The 16,545-nt window shown below is 36.7% G+C and overlaps 1 protein-coding gene across 1 annotated transcript; it reads right to left on the bottom strand.

Annotated features, from left to right (window-relative positions):
• Nucleotides 1-209: 209 nt before the first annotated feature.
• Nucleotides 210-16,492, bottom strand: alpha-Man-Ib (alpha-Mannosidase class I b). Its single transcript, XM_022831459.2, has 8 exons — nucleotides 16,201-16,492; nucleotides 10,267-10,544; nucleotides 7,300-7,615; nucleotides 6,057-6,228; nucleotides 4,267-4,592; nucleotides 3,894-4,091; nucleotides 3,387-3,518; nucleotides 210-3,065 (listed from the first exon to the last, which is right to left on the bottom strand). Exons 1-8 carry the CDS (start codon nucleotides 16,300-16,302, stop codon nucleotides 2,853-2,855), a joined length of 1,737 nt encoding a protein of 578 aa, XP_022687194.1. The 5' UTR covers nucleotides 16,303-16,492; the 3' UTR covers nucleotides 210-2,852.
• Between the last annotated feature and the right edge of the window lie 53 nt (nucleotides 16,493-16,545).

Genomic DNA, 16,545 nt, shown 5'->3' with positions numbered 1-16,545 from the left:
ATAATTCTAAACGTCACTGGAACTATATGTGCATCGAACTGCAAGGACCGTTGACAAGATATTTGACGTGTACAACGGATTCAATAATCTATCATCAACGCAAATAGGTATACACTGAAACTATAGGTCAGGCCTAAGGTCAAATCAAATGTCGATCGATGCTTTGCATACGCAGAGATTTTAAGCTAAAATAACCACATATTTCTACGTAAAGGTGAAATTCACATTTATTCGTTTCCCGTACTTTACAATTGACCTCACACTTAGCATGTTTTTCTATATAGATTGTAGTTTTAGTACTTATGTATATATAGATATATACAATCTACTGTACAGTTTATAAAGGATTTTCATTGGCGCACTTTCTTTGCTACAAAATGGCTTGAAGCCTTTTCTCTATTTAGCATAAGTACGTAGTACAGATAAGTACTTGCGACGTAATAAATAATATTAGTAATAGTCATATATCATTCTAAACAGCAATACATATCTTTCGTATCGAATACACCTGCCCCAACTTTACAAACATATTGACTAGACATCGCGATTGCATCATATCTTCTTAACGCAGTACTATCAAGTAATTATTAGTTGCCTTTGGAAATTTGGATTCAAGTTTTGCCTACCATTTTTTTTTTTCGTTACAACCAAATATTTTTTTCGTTGTACAGCCTAAGTAAACTTTTAGGCTAAGAAATCCAAGTTGTAGATTTTTTGGAAAAATTATCGCTGCAAGGTGACGCTATTCCGTTATCATGCCATGTTGGCGCTAGGAAACAGTCTTCTTTGATCCATAGCAATTCCTCGATCGATAGAACAGAATTTATCTTGCACAGTAATGTGCCTTGACGCAGGTAGAGGGTACGGGATTTGGTTTATTTCTTTACATTAGCCTGTGTTTTTTCGAAGGCTATATTTTGTGGCTTGCTGGATCATTACAAGATTCAGAACAAGTGATTCATGCTAAGAATATTTTGTGAAATTATTATGAGTTTTGTTACCTGATATAGTCAAAAGCTGACCCGGAAATAAAAAAATCTGGTAAAATAATGTGGTAGGCAGAAATGCACCAACCTGGCTTGTATTTGGATTTCCCAACAATATTGAATCCATGTCAAAACGAGTTGGCATCGTCATTTCAAATATTTGGAGATTTAACAAAATTTATATTAAAAAATATTTGATAGCATACTAGTACAATACATATTTCCGACGGAGGATTCCACGTTATTAAGAATCCGGCTGTAAACGATAAATATCTTTCGTGGTGCACACAAGGTCCGTGAAGTATCGACGGAATCGATGTGCATAATCTCGTCCCAAAACCTTTGCAAGACACAAAGATTATCTAGATATCGACTACATGCAAAATCCATAAGAGAAGCTGTTATAAATACATCTGCATATTTGACAATAGTAATAGAAGGAATCTGTTAACAAAATACGTTTTAAGAAAATTCGTTAAATAACAAACATTTCAGCTTGAAAATTTCAGGGGTCAATTCTGACCAAAGCGTCATCACTCGTTCTGTCATGTTCTTTTTTAGCATCTCGCAGTGGAACGAAAAAATACACTTAAATAACGGCCAATTAAATAAGACTTTGACTACGCTTACTACCCGTACTTATAATCGGCCTAAGTACGCCCTAAGATTTATGAACTGAGTAGCCACTCACGATCGGACAGCGACCATCTCAGAAAACTACATTCCGGGCGAATAGATTACCAGCAGGAAAATCGGCACCATGCACACGCAAGTGCACAGTCCTGTCATTTGTTGTACGATGATAAATATTTGTTACTTTGCATCCGTTGAGTGTGCTCGACCTTCCGATGTTAGTAATTAGATTGCTCCGTTACATATATTAGAGCAAATGGTTCGATCAGCAAGCATGTTCCGATAAAGTTCAGCGTTAAAAAGTTATTTGCATTACCAAAATAGTTAGATTATAATTCGAGAGCGAACGCATAATCTTATTTGTTATATTTTATTACATGTAATTACACAATCAAGACAAGTAGGACATCACTAAAGAAATTTTAACCAGGGGCTTAATTTTAGGTCTAGTTCGAAAAGTCGAGTTCTGCCATAGAAGCAACTGCTAGAGACGGCTGTTCATATACGCTTAATTAGATCGCCAATAAACCCATTATTGTATTACCTCTTTTATAGATGTATCGTAAACTTGCTTTGATTGCAGACAAACAGTTCCGTACAAAGCGAGAGCTTCGCACTAGGAAGGTACCCATTTTAGCTACAAATTAGCGCTAGTTACGAGGTATGTTCAAAACTCAAGCGCAAAAATATTTTATTACAAAAAAATAACTTACTTGTCTTTTTGTAAACTTCCTGAGTCTGTTAACAATAGCAATATTTAGACATCATCATTATCCTCGGTAGCTGCAAGTAAATGGCATTCCATTGAATTGACTGCAACTCAATGCATTATATGCACCGTTTATCACGGTATCGGTATGGAAGCCATCTTTCAGAAGTTAGCAAATTATATGAGACAGAGTTCCACGCTGCCTCATGTAATTTGCTCTCTCCCCGCTGGCACCTCATATCGATTATTTAAGTGTAGTCAGAAGTACTGAGGCTATTGCTAGCCTCTGGTCACGTTGAACGTAACAATTCCAACCAATGAATCCTCATCATTATTTCCGTCCTCCCCGTTAACATTATCACCATCAACATCCGAAGCAGCAGTGGATGTGTGCATCCTGCTGTATCAATTAATGTAAAACTAACTTACACCGGCGCTCGCGGGCGCGTTCGTACATGCACATACACACACAACTTTCTGACCTAGTCGTAGTATTTTAGGCTTCGTTGGTAGCGTAGTTGTCTTTATAACTGATGATCATATATTGGGAGCGGGTGTGCTTCAGTATTATACACGAATTTCTTCGGCGAATATTTTTCCAAGTCTTCTATGGAGGCAAACATTAAATATAGATATTTTAATGTCTCTCCAAGGAAAAAAGACTCCATTTTGTCTCTTGGTCGAGTGTACATTTTATTCTGGACGTTACCGATCGATGTGTATCCTCCAGATGTAACCTGAAATGCAAATTTACAACGCGTGAGTAACGATGAAAGCAGTTCAATGCGATAGATATCGAGCTATTAGCTCCTCTTTACATTCATTAAGATCAATCAAGTTGTAAATCTTAATAATAACAATAATAATAATAATAAGCCAAGTTATAAGTCCTGGTTGGAAGCTGGAAACACGGCTTCTGAGACACATTCTATAAATAAAAAAAATTTCGCTCTAAAAATTATTATAACGTAAATAAACGAATTTCGACTTTGACTCGACGGACTGCGGTATGCCGATATATGAAAATGAACTAAAAATAATTATTTAGGCTTTCCAACCTTAGTGTAGTCGTCGAATGCCTTGAAAATGTCCCACGCCCAGCGTCGGTACGTTTCGTTCCGCGTAAAGTACCACATATACCATAAAGACTCCACAGTTTCCGGTCGAAGCAAGTTATGGGCATCGTTAGACTAAATGATATATGAACAACAGAATTATTTTTATTATTACTGTACAATAACGATTTTATTACCTTGTCAAGTAACTAATTATTCGAATTATATTTTTACTTACTCCTGAGATGGGCATTTTATTCCCTTGACGTCATCAAAAAATTTGGTTGCTCTTGAGATTATGGAAAATGCACATATACAAATTTCAGCTGTTAATCATCTAGTTTGACCAATGAGTCCTACATGAATGCACCAGTCAGCCGCTGAGTAGTTGCAAGTACAGAAAGTTGTTTTCTGTCCTCTGTTCCATGGGGGTCTCTCTCTTTCGCTTACGGATAAATGAAAAACAAGGGCTATAACGCTAAGCTAAGCCAAGTAGTAGGTGTCACCCACCTTAATTATAATATCATGATCTCCATTTTTAGCAAGATTAAAGTGCACGATTTCAGGGCTGAGACCGGTCGCTGTTGTTGTGTACATTTTCACGCACGTCTGCAAAAGATTCTCCGCTAATTCAAAGTGCCATTTAGGGAGTCCTCCCATGAAATGGCCCATAGCGAGAGTTCCTGGTAAATAACAAACCAGGTGATCCTGCAACAAGATCATGCAAAAACCATGTGACTCACATTGGTCACGATATGTTTCCGCGAAAAGTAAAATATAAATTGCATCGCGACGGTAAATTTATTTTCATTAACAATGTCTATATTCAAAATAAACTGTGGGCGAGCCAGAACAGATTGTGGAATATATTAGGCATACTGACCATTTTTGGAGAGAAGTTTTTGCCCTTAAGTTCTCCAATAAATAGAAGTTGGCTAGGGACACTTCGGCGAACTAAATGCTCTCGCACGCTCTCCATAGCTGCTAGATAATCATCACGTAGGAAGTCAATTTTCATTCCAGTCTGAATCCATTGCTTTAGAAGATATTCGTAGTAGGAGTCGGCACGAGCACCCAACGTAATCGTTTGGTCTGAGCCAAAGCGGCCTGTGTCTGTTGAGATGAACATAGGCACTAGATTGCGTGGCTTCGTAAGGCTATGAATGTGCTCGGAAACAAAGAATGCTTTTTGTTCATATTTCGGATCGTCTGGAATTATCAAAGATTTGTACATTATTAGAATTATAATTTTAGTAGAGTTTATTTCACATTGATTTGCAAAATGAAAAAAATGAAAATTCGTTGTTTTTCAATGCGCTAAAGTTATATTTCTTCTAGTTATTTCGCAGTGACGTAAGTTTCAGCCCTAGATAATAAAATTAAATGCATCGTTCGTTGAGCTTTATAAACCCATAAATGTAACTTTGTATTTCAGTTTTATAAGAGAAGTTCCTTTAAGCAGTCCGCGTCTTCTAGGGAATTGTATTTATTGACGTATTGCATACAAGCCAGTTTTAAATACATTTTTAAAAAAACTGGATTTTGCGCATTCATTTTAATACGAAAGTATGATTAACATTCATGGCATCTGCCTCCAAATTTCTTAACGCTTGCTCCATATGAACATCAAAAATAAGTCTGGGCTCGAAGAACCACTTGAGTCATGTTATATTCAGTATAAAGGCGTACAGTTACACTATATAAAGAAAACGTGAACCTTCTCTGGCACGGGGAAGGCCTTAGCCGAAAAAGTTTAGTGAAAACTTCTCTCACCATGACGCAAATACACGCAGCATGACGGAAACTACTATATTCATAGTATCAGCCTTGAGATTAGTTTGTAGTCTCCCAAGCATCGAACCCCATGAGCCTTTATGGACAAAATAGGTTAATAATTCAAGCACTTGAAGCCCAATGCATAGCTTTGCCAAACATCCTAGTAATGACGCCTTCATTAAGCTTGCTTAGTAATATACTATTATCCAGCAGTGGAGCAAGTCCTGACCAAGATTTAAAATGGCGTTCCCATACAAAAAGAATGAATGTATTTTCTTTTTTAGTTTTTTTCTACGTGTTTTTTGAATCATATCTGCCAGAATTATAGACGATGATGTTTCTTCTATATCATAATCGAGAACTATCGTCTGACGAATGGTCAAAGTGTGATGCTATCAATAATTATCAACAATATGATTGTGAGAAAGTTTATACTTATTTCAGACGATCGGAATACTTGCCGAAGTCATTTCGCGGCAAAATTCTATTTAGGTCATCAGTGAAGTAAAAGCAAGTTTTTTAATTATTTGTTTCGCCCATCTTAGTTAAGTTCTACGTAATGATCTACAGTAAATTTATCCAGATTTTGTTGAAAATATAAATGTTGTATACATAAAGGGCTAAGAAACAAAGTCCATGCTCTATTTAATAAAAAAAAAATTAAATATATAATAAGGTAACATAATATAACATTGACGAAGTAAAGCCTCTTTTATTGTGTATTTATATAATTATCTTGATAATTAACAGATCACTTCTCCTTAAAACTAAACCTAACAGTTTTTTTAGGATTTTTCATTTTGATGCCTACATTAAATTGACATATCAACGTAAAGGAGAAAAAAATGTGTAGGAAAAATGAAGTAGTTTATCATCAAGTAAAGCGGTTCGACTGACCAATGTAACGAGAAAGTGTACGGAACTCCAACTGCACACTAGACACTTCGGACACAGTAGAATCCTGCGCCCAGTTGGGACCGTGAGCCACGCCTGCACCGATGTTGACATCACTAAACGGAACTCGGGAGCGTGAGTTGAATGCTGGCAATAGACGATCTCCGATGTCCTTCTGTAAATAGACAAATATACACGACCCAAACATAAAGAGGTGCGATTGGATTTGAAGCATTGCAATATTTTGTCGTACACAATTCTATCATAATGAATTGCATCTATCTTTCAAATAAATCAAATCGCGTTAGGAGCAGTGTTCTGGTTCTTTTTCAATGCCAAAAAAGAAAAGTAATTGTTTTCACGGATGATGACATTGAAAAAAAACGGTAGTGGGCTGCTCCTTTGGTTCAAGAATAATGCTCAATTTATTAATTTTCATATAGTTCAAATACCGTGCCTGTATTTATTGTTGGAAAAAGTGTGTAGGCTTAACCTTGACATCAGAACTTGAACAATCCAGATGCGATTTCCAACATTTGAAGTCAACACAAATGTTGAACTTGTCCACAGAAGAAATACATACTAAATTTGATACCACGACAGGTTCCACTGACTATTTTTCTTTAAGCTGTTTCTTGTCAGTCAATTGTGTTGCTTGCTGGGGTAAAATAACTTTTAATAAAAAGCAGTTACGAGACCCTAGTCAGGTAAATCCAGAGGTCCTGACTAAACGGCCATTGGCAATTTTGTCCAAGATATCACAAAGTCCTAATATGGACGATGGTACGGTGCGTAGAGAAGCTACAAATGGTCCTTTCGGAGTAATAACACTCATACAGATTGTGTACTATGAGTTGTTAACGGGGCTTGAAGTAGTCGTAACAGACTTTGCCGTCCAAGTTACCGCGTACTATAATATTAGAAAACATGCTACGATCTATGCTACGATCCTTCGGCACAAGAATAGAGCTAGGTATTTCTCTAAGCGCCCTAAAAATGATCATACCTCTCTGACGATAGGCTATTATTATCAGCTGCCTCCCTTATTTTAACCTTGCATTCTATTTAAATTGAAATTTGCAACAGCAGGGAGAGATAACACGTTCTCAATCTCACTAGTTTGGCATTAAAACTACACACATTTTTTTTAACAAACATATAAAATGCTGGTTCTTCTAATCACTTTCTTCAATTACAGCTTTGCGCGGTTTAAGACGTCGTAACTAAATTATAAATTTAAGCTTACCGCTTTGTCAAGGAACAATTGATCTTTGGTTAAAGTATAGGTACCGAGAAGCCCGCCTAAAACTCGAATTGATGCCTCAAAGAAGTTGACGTCTTTATTCTTATTGAAATTCAGTTCATCTTTGATGAAGTTTCGGGCCTCCTGGAATTCATCCTGTAGTTCCATTATGTACAGCGTATCCAAAGCATCGATAATTGTTAAACCTAGTCCAAACCAGTCTTCGAAACGCTTCGAAATGGGTAATAGGTGATCGTGGCCCCACGCAAATCGTTTGTAGCCTCGCCACGCATGACGGCACGCCGCTCGAATCGCCTCCCTAAAATTATAAAATAGTATGTGATATTAAATCAGTATATAAAAGTAAAATACACTTAGAGCATATAGGTGCTTCTAGTAATAAATAGATTGTAAGACTAGTTAGAATCTTTTTTAATGTTTCCGTTCCCTTCCACGTTTCCACTGTTTGTTTACTTTTATATCGTGATTTATAACACATGACAAACATTGATGTCATATTTTGGGGTCACGCTGTTCTATGACTACTTTTGTTGTGTTCAAGATACACTTGAACTCTTCAAAGTATGAGACCGACCACTTGAATATCATTACTAGGGCTTTTGGCAGGCAAGTTGTGTTGAGTCAAATGAAGTGAAAAAATTCGAGTGGTTTTCGGACATGAAATCTATCCACAATTATAGCGGTGGAGACAGCGCCCTGGATAAACTTTGCAGTAAAAATTCTACTACGAACACCACCATCTGTTGGCTCTGAAAATTTTGGGAAGGAAATTTTGGATCCGAAAAAGGGCCCTGGAAGAGAAAATCGGAAGCAGAGGTGTAAAGATGCTTGTACGTTATAGCTTATGCATACTTGCACTTATTTGTGATTGATGATGAGAAATATAGCCTCTATGATAATTGCAGGTAGCCACATCAGTGAATAGATAGAGTTCAATAGCCGGGATACCACTTTATATATATCCAGTTCTTTATAATATCTAGTTCTGAAAGCTATGGAATCTGTTTAGTGTTCTAGTACACGTATTTGTCATCTACTACAGTTTTATAAGCCTTGGTTCGTTGATTACATGTATTGTCAAGAATTAAAGAATTTCATGAAGAACTCCGCAACTAAGGTTAGTAAACAAAGGTAGAGCACTTCTAATATACAACAACCGTTAACCTACCGCCGCGAGGATCAAAGCAAATACAGGAGTTGTAGTTGAAGATTCTCTATTATCCACAATACCCGTCAGACATTATCATTCTATTAGAAATTATTCTTTTTAATCGCCTTAATAGCGCGAAACTACTCAAACCGTAACAATGTCGAAACCGCCTTTCTGGATGTCGTAGGGTCTCGTATTTCAGACTTGTGCAACAGCCGAATAAATAAGTCACCATCCATATGGCAAAAGGTGGTAAAAAATAATGGTGCGCACTTCGATAAAAATGAAAAACTGAGCCTGTGAAAATAATCGAAAAGTTAGAGTCTATATGCTACGATTCATATTGAACGACCTAATATATATACACCTCTATAGGCCTGTTGTAATTTTATTGTGCAGTAAATGGAATCGTGCACAAGCTAAAGAGCTCTAAGATATTTGTTTCCGGTGAAAAAATACATTTCCAACACCTATTCTATTTCGTTTTGTTCGAAGTCGAAATCCTATAGAAGCAGCAACGATTATTTGTACTGTATACGATTGCTTCAGAGAATTGCTCAAAAATAGTTCGTAAAATTCAATAATAGCGTTTTGAATTAGAGGTTGCTCCTCGCCCCAGTCGGCCTTTTCTGGGTCCACTGAGAACCGTCGGTAGGTACGTTTGAAGGTAAATAATTGACAAACAACTCGTAATTTGGGCAACAACATGAAGTCACATGGCCATAGAGAGATATCTTCAATCTATACGATTTATTTGAAAATTAGAATCTTAGGTGTCCCACGAACTGAGTAAGTAGCAAACAGTTATGGCCTTTCGACATCTCACCCGGATTTAGCCAATACGCAGCCACCATGACAAATTTCAACATAGAATTGTCACCGGTGACGTGAAGTTGTGTCTTCACGTCGATAAAAAGCAGAAAGAAGTCGATAGCTTCAAAAAACACACCAAAATTAATCTTATACATCAGGAAATCCTAAAGGAAAACAAGACGGTTGCATCCATTCAAGGAGGCTATCAAAACAACAAAGATCTTACTAACCAGGCAATGTCATCCCTCTGTGCTACAATATCGGGTCGCACTTGGCAGAGCCTAAGTAGGAGATGCTTTGGAGCCCACTATACTCTCCAAGCTGCACACCAACGGATTATCACATTTTTCAATCTTATTGCAAATTAAATTAGCAATCGTTTTTTCGACACTAGACCTAAAAAATTCTAGCGAAATAAACAAGTAAATTGGTAGAAAGATGAAAGACGGTTACGGGCATTTACGATAAAAACATAATAAATTAATTAAAGAAAGAAAATAATTCGAGTAAAGCGCTCCGCCTTTTGTTAAGTGAAAAACGCCGACTATTTATAGTAAAATGGTAAACATACAGTAAATTATAGTAAATTAATTAATAAAAAAATTATAGTAAATAGTAAATATATAGTAAATTATTGTAAAATATGTAAATAGTACATTGCTATTGACTGCACTCTTTTAAGTGAACGCCGTTCTCTGCTTGTTTAGTTTACAGCATATGAATAAAACAGATTGTCTGCCTCCATGTAGTGACTAATACTAGAGCGCATTTTACACAATCAGCCAAACCGTTTTTTAAATATTTATAAAATTAAATCTCCCCTTAAGAGCGTATGCGTATCACTGCTATGGATGGTCACTAGAACTTTCAATAACCTAAGATTCAGATTTATGTAATAATTGAATTGACAACAAATTATGACTTTCAGATTAGAATATAGTTTAAAAAACAAGCAACTAAATGAGTTATATAATCTAATTAGTTACCTTCTTTGCTTGACGCTGTCTGACTGGTCGGATATAATAGGTAAAGGTTGATGAGATTCTAAGTCGATGTTATTTGCTCGCATATCATCTAGTTGAGATGGCGGAACTGGCACGTACTTGCGGTCGGAGAAGGCGGGAGCTACTTCTGGTATAATTTGTAAAGACTCAGGTCTTACAATTTCTGTTGTTTTCCAAGTCAGGTTGTACAGCACTCCAAGGGCAAATACAACAACAATGGCAAGCAGTAAACGCTGCAGACGGGAAGTTCGCATCCATAACTTAAAGGGTAATCACAGAAAATGAATCACGTCAGAGCTAATAATATTAAAAAAATCGTTGCTGATTCTTTTATAAAAAAAAATACTTTTGCTTAAAAAAATATTCTTGAATAATTTAATAGAAATTTGACAGGCCAAGTTAACGGTAGTTGAACGTTAAAGAAATAATAGGTTGAATATTAGTAAAATGTGAGGCAACAAATAAGGTAAAGTACAAACGATAAATAAAATGCAGCTTGTTGTATTTTATCCTTCGATTTTTAAAGAAAAGATTGGTTTAATAGCAGCGATCTGGAAAATAAAACTAGCGAAGACCTCTAGAAACCATTTGCAGGCATCATTGAGATGCGCAGAAGACCCGTAAACACTTCGAGTTGGCGATGGAAGCGGGAGTTCACATCTGAGTGTGGTGCGTACCGCTTTACACAATCGAATCGCGCTTTCAATAGAGAGAAGAGCTCTTATTAAAAAAAAAAGAGTTGCTGGCACATAAACGGAGTTCGCAAACGCCCGCTTGCAGTTATGTAGCGTTACTGGTTAAAAGTGATTAGGAAATAAATGTCTATGGCGGTCCGCGAAGCTTGGTGCAGTTTGAACAGTGTTTGTTGCTAAATTAAGAAAATGATAATAGTCATAAATTAGTAGTAAACCATAAAATACGTGCTTTGCACGTTTAATCGAGTTTTGCAATTGTAGTAACAAAAATGATCGGGTTACATTGTTTAGCAACAACTCATCGAATTCGTTGAAGGTATTTTTTGTTCAAGAAGCCCTAACTTTACAAAACAAAGTGCGTACTCGTAGCGCCTTATGTAGGCTGCCAACAAGAGCTTAAAGTTTTATCCTATTTTTGTTGCTGTGGTTCCATAGTCAAACCGTTACGACAGTTAAATTGTAGACCGTTTTAATATTTGAGTCAGGCTTTTCTTCACTATATTTTGAAAATTAAAAAAACTAAATTAGCTTAGGAGAGTTAATGACGTCTTTCGACCTCATTAATTGATGTCTATTCCTATTCCAAATACCCCAACGTTTCTCATATGTATCCGTAATAAGTATTAACAGGTATCAAAAATATCCCTCTATGGATACCAAATGGCACGAGCTCGTTGCATGAAGCTAAAAGTATAGGAAACATCTACTGCTACTATCATGCATAATACGAGGCCTAGCGTGATTGATAGGGATGTGAATGTGACAAAACTGTGCATCGTGTATGACCAATAAGGTATTTTTTTTGCATTCCACTTAGGAAATTTTCTTATAACGATTATCGCTCAAGCCAGTTTAAAGTAGACGGTTTTTCGGTTTTAATTTATTACGACACACAATTTATCACAATTAACGACTAAAAAGGTTATCTCTTTTATGGGTCTTCTACCAAGAAACACTGAGCCAACCAAGCTTTAGACACAAACTGACAACACTGTACGGCGACGTCGTTAAGATCGCCCCCAAGGAAGAAATTTGATAATCAAAGCAATTGCTGTCATATTGTGCGTTATACAGTGACGATCACCAGAACGACGTATCATTATGAAAGTCAATGATGATACGTTTATCAACACTATGCCTACTTAATCGAAGCAACTAATTTGTCAATGGCGGGATATATACGTACATGCATCGCTTAAAGGTGCTGCAGAATAACAAAATAGATATACCGCTGTAACAAATAAGGTCTAGCAAAGTCCGAGTATCATCCTAACGTGTTTTTAGCTTATTTTTGAAGAGTTTTTTGTGTGATAAAGAAAAATGCACCGAACTCTTTACGAGTACCTTTTTGACTCAGGACACATGTCCATGGAGAACGTGCATCTATTAGGCCCGACGGCTAACTGAACGGGAGTGTTACGCCCTATCCGCTGACTATCTCAGCGCAATCATACAACACTAAAAACCTCAACGAATACCTAATTACTCAGCATTATTGCAGACCTCGATAACAAGCATATATAATGAAGAAGTGTTGCCAGGCGCGTGTGACGTTTAGCACGTCCCAAACATTCATCAGCCCATTCCGTTATTTTTACACATCGCCTATTGTGTGACTAAAGAGATGATATAATACTAATTATAATCGAACATCCAATTCATATATATATCAAGTTTTTAAATCCATTGTACTAGATTGCGGATACGGTGGTTTGAGCAGCTACTACTTTGACGACAGTGACCACGAATCGTTGCCTCAAGTCTCGTCGACGCCATAACTTCTACAGGATATATATATATATATATACCACCAGCTTCTGACAGTGGAAAATATATGCTAGGCTCTTACTGTGCGTTTATTTAAACAGAAAGAAGCTGTTTTATAGTCAAATAGGTGCAGCTTTACCGTCAGATAATCAGTGAGAAGGTTCCTTATTCAGTTAAAAGGTCACGTGCATTGTGCTACTCTCTTAAATTGTTCTTGTCCCCATTTGGATTGAAGAAGCCGGCTACTTGATCAGCATACAACTGAACGGTAGCTCTAATGGGACATAAAGTTTTGGATTATATCAAATAATGTGCTCGTGACAGCATTTTTTTGCGATAGAGTTTAACATGTGATATCTTGTTTGCATCAAAGTTTATCTCAAGCCTTTATATTCTTGAAGAGACAAACGAATAAGTTGAAGAAAATATAATTACATTCATACAGCCTGACTTCACTGGCGATATTTTCTAAACGATCAGGGTACGATACGTTTATTGTACTTACAGATGTCCTAGATGATCTGCTGTTAACTGCGGAGGTTAGATGAACGGCATATGGTAACGGCACATCACAACCAAGATAGATTTCAGGATGGAAGATCTATCTTAGTTCTTTATTGCTCCTATATTACTTATTACATGAAAGATTCAGTCCTCTAGGTAAGTACAATATCGTTATCGCTACTACAAGCAGAGCTACACTGCCTCCTAGATTTATTCAACAGAAAGGTTTATTTAGTGTAATCCAAAATTGCACTAAATAAACGCATTAAATTGGAATCGCTTTGAGCACAATCTTTAAAAGGATACACGTAGAAAGCTACTGGTATTAGCTAGTGCAGGCGGTCTGTGGAACCGTGCCAGTCCTACTTTTCCAACTTGTTATAATTTTCCTAGAAAGCAGATTCTGTCATTAACAAATTCATCACTCGATTGTTATCGATGTTGTCGTCGTGCTGATATTTTACTGCAACAGTACTTCACCACGACGGGCCTATTTTCTCTGCTCTCATTACATTGTGAGCCTAAATACTCAGCTTATATCCATTTACTTCTACAGGTAAGCAACGCTAAGCTATGTAACTATTGCATGCTAAGTATATACATTCAGCTAGACAGACGCATTGATTAAACCGTTTCTTGTCGTAATTCCCACAGTCATTCCCATAGGTAATTGTGACGGCAACAACAACTGTCAATACACCTACCACATGATTAGTTAGTAACCCACAGTTTAAATTAGAGAAGAGAAGACGTTTCATTCCCAGCCCAACGGCAACCCAACGGTACAAAACTAATTTTATTTTAAGCACTAATTACAGCTCACTTTAAATAAGCTTCCACTGTTTAACAGCTCTAATTTTGTTTTCCAAAACTTCCTCGTATTTTCTAATAATTTGCGTATGCAATTGGACATCTACTTGCCGAGTCTCCCGGAGATCAATGGCTAAAAGGCAGTCCGATACTGATACCCTCTGTAATAACAAACCTATTACTCGTATAAAGGGTCTTCCGCATTTGATAATAAAACCATTGCGAAAAATAAAAACAGGTCTTTTTAAAAAGACCTGTTTTTATTTATAGGAACCAATCTCAAATAGAGAATGCTGTAAGGCATCACAAAGTTCTATAAGAAAAACATGTCATATGAATTAGCTATGAAAATCTTTGGCCAGGTAAAATAAGAAAAAAGGGGTAAAACATGCCACTAAAGGCCAAGTGGCTCTAACTTCATAAGATCAAGGACACACTTAACTATGTATCTTATAAGAGGTAGGATATAACAGCCATTCGTTCTTGTCCACCAAGTTGCTAAAAAGTTTCTTTCTCTAGAGAATCATTAAAAATAAAATTAATTAAAGATAACAGTTATTTCGTTGGCTATTATAAAAACAATTCATTTTGATCACGATTGAGTCACGATTTTTCACCCTTGTTCAAATCACTGGGCACTGATTTGGTCAACCGTTTTACCCTATAAATTGGACCGAGCTGAAAAAGTATGGTATTCTTTAAGCGCCGCTTTTTAGCACTAACAACAGTAATCCTTGGATAGCTTTCTACTACAACTTTCAACATTATTCGTTCGTTATTCACCTTTGTAAGGGTCTTCCACGAAACTAATTTTAGGGTTCAAAAATTTTTTTCGAACCAACCGTTTCTATGGTGTAATAAAATCTTCAGCGAACATAGGGTTTATACTTCGACCCCCCCCCCTCCCCCGTTATAGTTCTAAGTTATATTTGTAAACATCTCAAAGTTTCCGGTTTTCCAGGGCTCACTACAACCTGTCTGTTAAGAACTCGAGAGTCGATATCCGAGGGAACATGACTCGATTATCTTAAAGAATACAAATGCATATTGGATATAACAAGAAATGAGCCACGAAGGGTTAGGCCCTTATATAATAGCGTCGTGTTCAAACAGGATTCATGTTTGTCACGTTTGATACTCAACGATTTAGTGTATGGCAACATGAGTACAAAACGGTATTTCGCGATTTTTAATCTTAAATCTCGATATCATCAACATTTCAGATTAGTTTGCTCGAAGTAAATCAATCGGGTTGCAATCCCATACAGTTTATCGAAAGAAAAAAATATATCTTAAAGCAGTGCCAACAAAATTAGATGTTCATTATTATGGAGGCGCTTTTCGAATTCTTCAACTTCTGCACTTTCAACAGAAACTTATAGGGAACAAATCTGAATGAGTCCAGGCAATTTGTTGGATATTTTACGATTAGTCTTCCTGCGTAGTCACCCGACATTACGTTGTATCGGCGACCATATGCAAATATAACTTTAAACGTATAATGCGTACCTAGTATTTAAGTAAATTAAGTGTACCTTAGTTTTATTCATTTATCTGATTCGGAAGACCAAAACAACGTAAGACCAACATAGCGACTGAATACAAAAGTTATTTTTACCTTAACTAAAACTTCAACGGATATTTTGACCATTCCTACATATCTTGGGCACACATATGAGATGGCTTCTTCTATGAGAAACTTCTAGATGTCCGAACTAGCAAAGCTACTAACTACTAGATCCGGTATCACACAATTGTTAAAAATTGATAAATTCCACGCACGATTATTAAACTGTGGTTCTACTACAAAACTGCGTTGTTTTTGTCGACCCACTTAAGACCAGGCTAATTAATATACTAATAAGTCTCAATTTACTAGGCTTATTTTCATCATACTTTGTGGTCTCACTCTCGTGTGAAATCCATAATATCCAGTTCTAATGCAGTTTCATTAAACCATATTACAATTATTATATTTGGCTTTTGTGTCACGTATATTTACATTTATGTTTCAATAGAATGCTTTTTGGGGTCACTGTTCAGCGCTCGTTGCACGTAGGATTTTATCGAATACATCGTGTGTGCTAATGGTTCTGATCTCGCTAATGATGAGTAATATGCTTAATAGTAGAATACGTACTCTCCAGAGACTTCTACGGGGTTTATAATTAAAGCTGGAGGCATGCACTGTTGGTGGAGGACCCGGTTTGTATGGGATGTCAATGTATGTGGTCGTCGACATTGTCCAAATAAATTGCTACATCACACTTCCAAACAGGCACGCATTCGTACTTTTTAAAATGATGTTAAACAGATTCGCCTTGTCACAAAGAAGTGAAAAACCAAATATCTCCCCGCTGTCACAAACTAGGTGTTCGGTTTAGCGATCATAGGGTGCTCACCGCCGATTACACTGTAGCGCTCTGCAACTGCTGCTGCTGATAGATGAATTTCTCCTCTCTCAAGCGGGTCCAACTACGACCTA

The sequence above is a fragment of the Varroa jacobsoni genome, unplaced genomic scaffold (genome assembly GCF_002532875.2).
Source record: "Varroa jacobsoni isolate VJ856 unplaced genomic scaffold, vjacob_1.0 scaffold_33, whole genome shotgun sequence".
In the NCBI taxonomy this organism is placed as follows: domain Eukaryota; kingdom Metazoa; phylum Arthropoda; class Arachnida; order Mesostigmata; family Varroidae; genus Varroa; species Varroa jacobsoni.
Note: the sequence above shows the minus strand (reverse complement) of the source record. Positions and strands in the feature narration are given on the sequence as shown.